The sequence below is a fragment of the Loxodonta africana genome, chromosome 10 (assembly GCF_030014295.1).
Source record: "Loxodonta africana isolate mLoxAfr1 chromosome 10, mLoxAfr1.hap2, whole genome shotgun sequence".
Lineage (NCBI taxonomy): Eukaryota > Metazoa > Chordata > Mammalia > Proboscidea > Elephantidae > Loxodonta > Loxodonta africana.
The window spans coordinates 29,610,305-29,621,435 of record NC_087351.1 but is presented as its reverse complement, the minus strand read 5'-3'; the positions used below and the strand labels follow the sequence as shown (position 1 = coordinate 29,621,435).

Here is an 11,131-nt window from a genome sequence, read left to right as displayed (position 1 = left end):
TCCCTCGAAGGGAGCTACATGTAAATAAATAAATTACATCCTAATGTGGTAAGTGTAATGACAGAAACCTTAAAGCAGCTGCAACAAATTACTGTTTGGCATGTGTCAAAGTTTTATTTCACACTTGTGACAAGGGAATTATACCGCTAAGAAAATCTGTTCAAATAGTTTCTTCTGGTCATAGTTTCTTTTTTTCTTCCTTCTTTGATAGAAAGAGACAGTGATTAGATAATATTGTTAGACTAGGTATAAGCAACAAGTGTCTGTTAAAGGTTTAGAAATGTCCCATGCCTGGTTAAAAGTCATTGCACCTTAATTATTCAGTAAAGGTGACTATGTTTGCTCTAAAACTGATGTTATACCAAAATCTAACTTTTCTCAGATAACAATTGCATTGTGTCATTCCAATAAGGACAGACACTAAAAAATTTTTACTCAGTGTTGAAGCCCAGTGAGTTAAGGTTTAAGTAGATCAGTACAGGAAAGGTATTTAAAGTTGGACATAGCAGATAGAATATCTGGCCCCTAACTCCACAAAGTGAGGACTAAAAGACCATGGCAATAATGAGCACGTCTCCACCTTGTTCTTCATTAGGACTTGGAAGTATGGCACATCTTTGACTCATGAATTTTGACTTATTCTCATTCTACCCAGGATATTTCTCAGGGCAAATTTCATGTCCTTATTACGAAGACTATAAATCAGGGGATTAAAGAGAGGTGTCAATACTGAATATACCAGTGTGAGGATCTTCTGCATCAAAGTCGGGACCCCATATGTAGGACTCACATACATTACCATGACTGTCCCATAGAAAAGAGACACCACAACTAAATGAGAGCCACATGTGGAGAAGGCCTTCCGCTGGCCAGCTGCAGAGGGGACCTGAAAAACAGCTCTGAGCAGTAGAGTATAGGATCGAAGAATATACGTAATAGTGACAAAGAGGACAAGGGAGCTCTGAGTGTAGAAAATAAATTCAGTAATGGGGGCTGGGGCACAGGACAGAGACATGAGTGGGTCCATGTCACACAGGATGTGATCGATGACATTGGCACCACAAAAGGGAAGTTGGGAGATGAAGAAAATTGGGATTGGGTAGCCAAGGAATCCAATGAGCCAGCAGAGAGGCACCAGCATGCCACAGATCCTCCTGGTCATGATGGTGGGGTAGTGCAGTGGGTGGCAGATGGCCAGGTACCGATCATAAGCCATTACTGCCAGGAAGAGACATTCAGTAGTGCCCAGGGAAAAGAAGAAATAGAACTGGAGGAAGCAACCAGAAAATGAGATGGCCTTGGTCTTGGAGAGAATGTTGGCTAGCATGTTGGGAACTGTGGAAGAAACATACCAGATCTCAAGGAAGGCAAAGTTGCCCAGCAGAAAGTACATGGGGGTGTGGAGTCGTGGGTGCCATCTCACTGCACAGATGATGGCCCCATTCCCCAGCAGGGTCAAGACATAAACCACCAAAAGCAATGAGAAGAGGAAAATCTGCATCTCCCAGCAAGCAGGGAATCCCAGGAGAACAAACTCAGTCACAATGTGTGTTGCTGACCTGTTCATGGACCTTAAACCTATGAAGAAAAAAGAAATGAGTTTAATCCGAGTTCCTCTGCTTCCTATGTATCTCACAGATTTTACTGAGAAGGGAGCTTGGCCTATAAATGGAAAATACATGACGTATTCTGAGACCAGCTGGGAACAAATTCCACCTTATTTTGAATTAATTGTGGCTCTAAATCTCAATATTATTTTGGCAGAATCCAGTGCACCTAGAATTTTCCACACCAGTGGCATCACCAGATGTGTTTTTCTTTTTGATGCATAAGACCTTTTCTGCTTTTGACTTGTGTTTCCAATGTAGATAAGAGGCCTTTATGCACAAGCTCATCTACTTTCTCTTATCTAGCCCACCTTGTTAAAAACAAAACAAACATACACCCACAAAGAAGAACATATATTTTGAGAACAGCTGGTGTGAGGTTGGATTAAGCCTTTGGCAACAGAATTAGTTGACTGATACATGGAGATAAAACCCACACCAGGACACTGGCCTTACAGAATAGCCTAATTTGTCACAGACATCACTACACCCAAGACTTAGGGCTATTCTTCAATTTTTCCTTTCAAGATTTTCTTTTTACTACTCTAACTGGTTGCATGGCACCTAAAAAGAAAAACAAAACAAAAAACAAACAAAATCCCAGCATTAGAAATACCTTTGTTCCAAAATAAGGACAAGTGAGAATATTATTTTTCAAATATATCTAACTTTTGCAAGTGAAGTTTTTTATACATACTATGCAGAAAGGATCTATCTTATTTTTCACATTCAGATCCTACCTAGTTGAAACAAAAAAAAAGATGGTGTTTTCAATACAAAAGTTTAGTTTTTTTAGTGAGCGTTTTTAGGTGGTTAAGCCAATAAAAGAATTTTCTAAAGGGATCTGAGAACAAATGGTGTAGCAATTTTATCTGGTAGAATTTATTTTATTCTCTAAAAGGGAGGAGAAGACATTTCCAAATATTTGGACAGGCATGTACTTTTCAGTAGCAACACATTTATAATTTAAAGAGCTGAGCAAGCAAAATGCACAAATATGTGTTTTTAAACAACAGATTATAATTGATTAATATTCATAAAGCCCTGAATTAAGAGTCTTACCAAAAAATTAAAGTGGTTGTTTTGATGTTTAATTTTTGTTGTTAAATTCAGATCTCTTGTCTTCTGTATTGGAGGTCACCAGTCACAACTTTGTCAGGAATGGAAGAGAAAAAACTCTGAAAAGCAAAGAAGAAAAAAAGATCCTTCAGAATGAAGACCTGGATTCCAACATCATTAGTGCCCTGCTGGAGGTTGTTTTTAGGGAGGCATAAAAAAGGAACAAAAAGTAGTTATAAAGCTGTTCATTTTCCAATCAATAATAAATTCAAAACACATTTGTTTTCCATCCTCCCTGAATAAGTTGCTCAATAGATGATTCCTAGATTGTCATTTATGAAGCAGAAATAAATTGCTTTCCCTGTTACAGGTTGGGAACCAAGTCCAAGCTCACAGATTTAAACCAGGGACCAGAATAGCAGATCTGAGCTTCCCATCCTCTGTTCTGAGAAATGAGCCAAGTCTGCTGGCTGTGACTAATAGTTCAGCAGGACACTCTCAGGTCTACACTAACAACTACATCTTTTCTACCATTGTACCCCCTCTTATTGAGCTATTAGCAACAGGTTTTTTCCTGTTGCCTTTGGTGGAAGTGCAGATAAGTAAGGGGAGCTGAATAAATAAAAAAGAAGAGCCTAAATCATCAATTTTTAGGTTCAACCTTGATGAAATGAATGAATTCACAAAATTCTGCATAAACCCTACCCTCTAAGGCCTCCAAAATTACTATCTGGGAATAGTTAGGTTATTAGAATGGAATATCCATCATTTTATGCCACAAACATACTATTTCTAAGCTTTTGGGATTCTATAGTCACTAGTGGGCTATAAACCAGAGGATCAGCTCTTTCATAACTCCTTTCCACTACAAAAAACCAACCAATTAGTCAGTCCACCCACCCCAAGAGTGCTTGCCTCATTAAATAGGCTCCTCCTAAATGTTCCTCACTTGACATACTGTGGTCTACTCAGGCAGACTGAGAGAAGAATCATACCTCCTGATCACTCCTATAAAAACAGAATGAGCTACTTTTTGCAAAGTTGATCCCTAATCACAGAATTGGGAGAAATGGTGAGATCTATTCTAACCATTTTGCAGATGAAGCTCAGAGAGGGAACATGACTTTTCTAAGGTCACCTAGTGAATAGAAGTGTCCTGTATTCACATATTGAACTTTTACACTGCCTCCTTTGAGTTTCTCCAGAAGAATGGTGATAATCAGATCTATGTAGTAAAAGGCACTCTGTAGAATATCACAAAGGTTTGCACAAATGGTTTGCTCTCAGCTACTAATGATTGGTGGCTTGAACTCACCCAACAGTTCCACAGAAGAAAGGCCTGGTGATCTGTTTCTGTAAAGTTTACAGCCAAGAAAATCCTATGGGCATTTCTGCTCTGTAACACATGCGGTTGCTATGATTTGAAATCGAGTTAATGGCAATCGGTTTGGTTTTTTTCTTCCGGTAGTCTATCACAGCCATAGTTGTAATGTGGAAATTGTTCCTTTTCTCTTACATGTAATGATGGGTTTCCTGGCTCAGCTTGGAGAGAGGGATAGACATGGTGGGCTTGAAGATAACTTCAGCAACAAGCATCACCTTCTCACTACCTCTGATGAGGAAAACCCCAATTGAGGGCATCATGTATTATTGAACCTCCTTTACTTCTGGAGACTCCAGAGTCTTGTTTTCTAGGAGTCTGTGGAGATGCTTAAATTTGTGTTTCCTCTCAGGGATTACTGCAAAACCCTGTGTCTCTCCCCAGGTGGTCTCTGTGGCTCCAAGTTTCCCCTGGAGTGCATCCTCTTTCCAACCCTTGAGGTTTACCGAGGTTTTAGTAGACTAGATCCCAGGGTGTGGCTAGAGTTAAAGAAACAGTGAACTAAACCCCAAACTCACTGCCGTTGTGTTGATTGCAACTTATAGCGACCCTACAGGACATGGTAGAACTGCCCTGTAGGGTTTCCAAGGCTGTAAATCTTTACGGAAGCAGACTGCCCCATCTTTCTCCTGCAGAGTGGCTGGTGGGTATGAACCACTGACTTTTCAGTCAGCAGTCGAGTGCTTTAGCCAGTGTGCCACCAGGGTTCCTGGAAACAGAGAAGCCAGGGGAAATACCGGATAAATTTCAGGAGGGTTTCTATTGTAAAAGGAGCCCTGGTGGTGCAGTGGTTAAGCGCTTGGCTGCTAACTGAAGGATAGGTGTCCACCTGACCACCCTGCTAGAGAAAGATGTGGTAGTCTGCTTCTGTAAAAATTACAGCTTTGGAAACCCTATGGGGAGGTTCTATTTCGTCCTATAGGGTCGCTATGAGTTGTAATCGATGGCATTTGATTTAGTTTGATTTTGGGTTTTATTGCAAAGAGATTGCATTCCATTAAGGAATTTTTTTTTCTGTGGAGATCAGTGAAATTAAGTGTTAATTTTGCTCATGAATCTAACTCTGAAACTGAGAGATATCTGTGAACAAATTCTTCCTCTCTAGCTTAAATGGAATGCGACAACACAGAGAAACAGGAATCTGTATTCTGTTGATCACTTTAAAATTAAGTCCACTCATTTTTCCTGGACTCGGTCACTGTAATGACCAAGTGATTGGTATTAGGTAGGAACTGCCTGGAGTGACCTGATAATGAATAATTACTTAATAGATGGGGCAGGAATCCCATGATTGTCCATATACAGAAGCCATTTAATTGACTAATTCAGTCAAATTGTCAGGTTTCCCTCTGAGTTCACTCTCCAAAAACCCAAACCCAAGCCCATTGCCATGGAGTAAATTCCGACCCATAGCAACCTATAGGACAGAGTAGAACTGCCCCATAGGCTTTCCAAGGAGCAGCTGGCGAATTCGAACTGCCGACCTTTTGGCTACAGCAAGCTCTTAACCACTGCTCACCAGGGCTCCGCAGTAGGGAATTTGAAATCAGTGCAAATGTGAACAGAGATTTACTTCCATTTTTTATCTTTTGGCATTTGTTTTCCTTCTAAAAAATTGCAGCTTCTTTCAAGGATCCTCTCAGTCTACTTCTTTTTAACATGGCTTCTGGGGAAAGGTGATGGAGATGAGCAAGGAGAAAATCTGCACCGATAACCTGGGCCAGCTTGTACATGAAATTGATATTCAAAGACAGTCTAAGCCAAAGTTTCGCAAACTTTAACGTGTGTTATGACAAAGTTAAATTTTACCTGAGCCTTAAGATTTCGGGGAGCAGTGGTGGTTAAAGAAATTTCCCCACTCTTGTGTTCTAGAGAATGGTTCATTGCAAACAACTGACCAAGACTGACTTCATGATCTCCTCTTCAAATAAGCTTTAAAAGCAGTTGTTGTCAAGTCTACTCCAACTCATGGTGACCCCATGTGTGTCAGAGTAGAAATGTGCTCCTCAGGGTTTTCAGTGGCTGTATTTTTGGAAGCAGATTGTCAGGTCTTTCTCCCAAGGCACCTGTGGGTGGATTCCAACTGCCAGCCATAAGGTTAGCAGCCCATTGTGTTAACTGCTTGCACCACCAGGGACTCCGGATAAACTTAAGATGGGCCTTTTCCTGCTTTATCTCCCTAACCATCTTTTTTTCCCTCAGTCTTTATAGTTTCCGGGCACCTAACTAGAGAAAAGGAGCCCTGGTGGTGCAGTGGTTAAGAGATCAGCTGCTAAGCAAAAGGTCGGCAGTTTGAATCCACCAGCTGCTCCTTCAAACCCTATGGGGCAGTTCTACTCTGTCTTATTGGGGGTGCTATGAGTTGAAATTGACTCGACGGCAATGGGTAACTAGAGAAGAAGGTGCCCTGATTGTGCAGTGGTTAAGTTTTTGGCTGCAAACCAAAAGATTGGGCATTGGAACCTGCCAGGGAAAGTTGTGGCAGTCTTCCTCCGTAAAGATTCCCAGCCCAGTGCCGTCAAGCTGATTCCGACTCATAAAGATTACAGCTTTGGAAACCCTATGGGCCAGTTCTTCTCTGCTCTATAGTCTCACTATGAGTTGGAATTGACTAGATGGCAACAGATTTTTTTTGAACTAGAGAGGTCCTTTTCTCCTTCTCTCTTTCCTTAGGTCTCCCAGGATTCAGGTGGCCTTATCATAAGAAAAAGGCCAAATGGCTTTACTTGCCAAATGGCCTTACTCAAAAACTTAATAAATCACCTACGCTTTCCAGTGATTAACCCCTCTTAACTTCTTTTGAAAGCTTCCTAGTTCTTGAACATCTTGCTCGGTTGGCATAACATAGTTTACAAAGAAAATGTTCTACACTCCACTTTGTTGAGTAACTTCTGGGGTCTTAAAAGCTTGTGAGAAGCTATCTAAGATGCTCCACTGGTCTCACCCTGCTGGAGCAAGGGAGAATGAAGAAAGTCAAAGACAAAAATGAAATATTGATCCAACTGACTAATAGGCCTCAGGTACCACAACCTCCACCATACTGAGTCCAGCACAACTAGATGATGCCCGGCTACCACTGTCGGCTGCTCTGACAGGGATCACAATAGAGGGTCCCAGACAGGGCTGGAGAAAAATATGGAACAAAATTCCAACTCATCCACACACACACAAAAAGACTAGACTTATTTTTTTTTTTAATGGTCTGACAGAGACTGGAGAAACCCAGAGAGTATGGGCCCAGGATACTCTTATAGCTCAGTAATGAAATCACTCCTGAGGTTCAACCTCCAGTCAAAGCTTAGACACACCCATAAACCAAAATGAGACTAAATGGACACACCAGCCCAGAGGTAAGGACAAGAAGGCAGGAGGGGACAGGAAAGCTGTTAATGGGGAAGCCAAGGTCAAGGTCGAGAAGGGGAGTGTGTTGACATCTTGTGGGGTTGGCAACCAATGTCAGAAAACAATATGTGTATTAATAGTTTAATGAGAAACTCGTTTGCTTTGTAAACCTTCATCTAAAGTACAATAAAAAAAATGTAGCATACACACTGTAAAAAAAAAAAAGGCTTTTGAGTTCTTTATCTGAGTGGGGTAGGAGATTCTTGTCCCTCTCTCCCACTACCACAATAGTGTTGTTGTCATGTGCCTTTGAGTTGATTTGGACTCCTAAAAACCCTATAGGACAGAATAGAACTGCCCCACAGGATTTCCTAGGCTATAATCTTCAAGGGAGCAGATCACCAAAGAAATTTTTCTTTTAATAGCTTGAATCTCTGTGAGAAGAAAGCACTTTAAAGCAATGTGTGTCTAGCAACAGGGGAATAATTAAATAAGTTAGGTTAATTCATACAATAGGATATTATTCAACTGTGAAAAAGAACGACATATATCTATTTGTATTGGCCTGCAAAGAAGCTCACAAAATGTTAAGAAATTAAAAAAAAAGTTACAGAAGAGTCTGTATAATATAATCAGTTTAAAGAATATCAAACCTTAATATACATATGCATTTGTTGGCATGTATATGCATACAAGCCTAACTGCTACTGAAGTTGTTATTTGTAGGAAGTGGGATTGTGGAGAAGGATGGTGGGAGCTTTTTACATTTGCCTTTATACTCTCTTGTATTGTTTGAAAATTTTGTAACAAACATGTACTACTATCTTTTTTAGGAGTACATTTTATTTAAAGGATACAAAAGAAGAGATGCCTAGGATGAGGCCCAGAAGGGTCCCTGACAAACAGCTTCTGTGTCCTCAGGATGTGTTTTCCTTCCTGGTGCATTGCTGTTTACTACCACCAACCAGGAAGCTCAATTGAGCTTCAGTGTCCAGAGTTTTTATTGGGGTTCATTGCATAGGCATGATTGATTGAATTATTGGCCATGTCACTGAATTCAATATTAGTCCCCCTCCCCACCCCAAAGTTTTGACTGATATCACAGTTGGGTATTTCTGGGGTGACCAGCCCCCACTCAATATGAGCCACCTCCTTAGCTTAAACTCTCAGGTGTGGTTCAAGCACTTACACTCCAAACATTCAAGAAAGTCTAAGGGTTTAGAGGTCACCTCCCAGGAATCAGAGACAAAGGCCAAATTCTTTGGGTAAAGTAATTTTTCACCCTGTAGGTATACAAAGTGTTCCGAGGCCCTACTATTAGCTGTGAAGAGATACATATAATAAATAGTACAAAGCATGTACAACTTTTGTAATAAGATACATTTCGTAACGTGGGTTTGAAAACAGATAAGTTTCTTAAGTATTTAAAAATATCTAAACAATCACTTAATGATTTTTTGACTAAAATATTTTTAATTCTAGTGAGGACGAATTCAAGAACTAGCTCATTCACCCAATTCTACAAATGATGTTTTCTCTTGTGCTTACCATGAGTCAGGCATCATGCTAGATCCTTGGGATAAAAAGATACCAGTCCTGCCCTCAAAGGCCTCACAGTCTAGGGAAAGAGACACATAGCCTCACCTGAAAGCGTCTATAGCACAATGATTGGAATTTGAAGTTAGTGTATTCTGATGCACTAAGGAGAGACACAAGTCCAGCCTGGAGTGCTAGGAAGGTGTTTTGGTGGAAGTGATATCTGAGTTGAATCTTAATGCAAGAATAGGTGTTTGATAGGAGAAGCTACATATTTGACACTTAAAAGTTGCTGTAGTAGGATACGTTTAAGTTATTGAGTTCTATACACAATATTTCCTGTCCTTCTTTCAGCTAATGAGTTCAGGTGAATGACTGAATCATTAGGAATGACTTTAGGCAAAATAGTGATGGATAGTTCAAGCTTGTCTTTAGTGCCTTTCTTAAACATGTTTTCTGATTTATTTTCCCACCCTTTTTAAGTCTTTCTGCCACCTTGAAGAGTAGTGCTCTCCTGTTGCCCATGGAATGCCAAGGATGTGCCACTGGGTCCCCCTAAGTGAGGGTTTTCTTCCTCTCTTAGGCTACAGGAATGTTTAAATATTCTCATCTGTAACTATATCATTGGATGATTTGGCCTTACCTGTTGCTGTCAAGTTGATTCCGACTCATAGCGACCCTATAGGACAGAGTAGAACTGCCCCAGAGAGTTTCCAAGCAGTGCCTGGTGGATTCAAACTGCTGACCTTTTGGTTAGCAGCAGTAGCACTTAACCACTACAGTACCAGATTTGGGCTTAGTAGGGTGAAAATCGAAAGGAATTTTATTTTTACTGATCATGTCTACTTCAAACATCTTCTGAGGTCCTATTTGTTTCTACTTCTGAATAATATCTCGGGCAGATATGACAGCTTTTCTGATGACTCTTAGTAGTAATATATGTTCTCCTTATCCATGTATTGGAAAGTCCAAACCAGGATTTTAATTTTTATCAAAACTAAAACTTATTCCCACATACTGAGTCTGACTTAGGGTTGATTTGCTTCTTCCCACCTACCCTTCCACTCCCCCTCTCTCACATTGCTAGGTGGCTGCTGGTTATTTAGGTTTGGGGTGAGGGAGAAGGAAGGCCTGGAAAGTTCTTCTTTGACCGTGATATCTCTATTTAGGCACTTTCGGCTTCTAGCTGTGGCAAAAGTCTGAGTGTTTTCTCTCACGGAGTGCTTTTTTTTGGTGGTGAGGGGCTACCTCAAATGCAATTCCCTGATATGGACAACGCTTCCCTCGCTGGCTACTTATGACTTCCTTCTCATCTCTGGATTCTGGTGTCCCAGACTCTCTTTTGGCATTACCTTACTTCGACAGATAGCACCTCTGGGTGGGATCCCTTTCAAGATGGCCCAAATTGTTTACCTTCCATGAGGTCGACCTAGGCCAAATGTGAGTAGTCTATATTTGTCCTACTATTGATGGAGTTCAGTTTGCTCCCATTATAGCCCATCTCTCTCTGCTCTGCTCTCAGAGCCAGCTCATCGACAGCATTTCTACCTTTTTTTTTTTTTTCCAGATAGAATCCAAGGACAGCCTTGGTGTCCCTCAAACTCCAGGGAACAAGGTCAAGCTCTCTGAATGGTTTTCTTGATGTACCCCTCACTTTGCTTAGGGAGATCACATAACACACTAACGAGTATCATCAAGGATATTCTTACTAATGGCCTCCATCAAAGTTCCAGTCTCCTTTTGCACACTGTTGATGAGGCTGATGAGCTAAGAGTTCTGAGAGACCGATTCATAATCTCTTAGTATGTCCAGCATTGATATGTGGAGATTCTGCCAAAAATACAAGACATGAGGCTTATTGTTACACGGCTTTTTAAAAAAAGTGATAGAAAACCATGTAAGAAAATAACTTGATTGATTTCTCTTTCCAAAGTTGTGCAGACTTAAAAAAAAATCAAAACCTTCGTGGATAAATATTAAGATCTTAAAGTTATTTTTATGATTTGTTGGGGGGCTAATCTTTTCTCCCCATGGAAACACATATCTGAAACTAAAAGGGAATCAACATATGATCAATACACAATGAGTTTGGCTTTGTACAAAAGTTCTGTGATGGTTATGAATAAAGCAAAGTCAGTTTGAATTAGAGAAAGAGGATTATTCTCTCGCTTACAGTAATAAATTCATTGGGTTGTACAAAGCCTAT

General features: G+C 40.4%; 1 protein-coding gene across 1 annotated transcript; it reads right to left on the bottom strand.

The window, feature by feature from the left end:
• Positions 1–247: 247 nt before the first annotated feature.
• LOC100677511 (olfactory receptor 11H4-like) lies at positions 248–2,593 on the bottom strand. Its single transcript, XM_023540620.2, has one exon. It carries the CDS (start codon positions 1,679–1,681, stop codon positions 623–625), a length of 1,059 nt encoding a protein of 352 aa, XP_023396388.2. The 5' UTR covers positions 1,682–2,593; the 3' UTR covers positions 248–622.
• Positions 2,594–11,131: the final 8,538 nt, after the last annotated feature.

Coding starts and splice junctions, on each gene's coding strand:
- LOC100677511 (XM_023540620.2), bottom strand. CDS start 1,681: ATGTATTTTCCATTTATAGGCCAAGCTCCCTTCTCAGTAAAATCTGTG.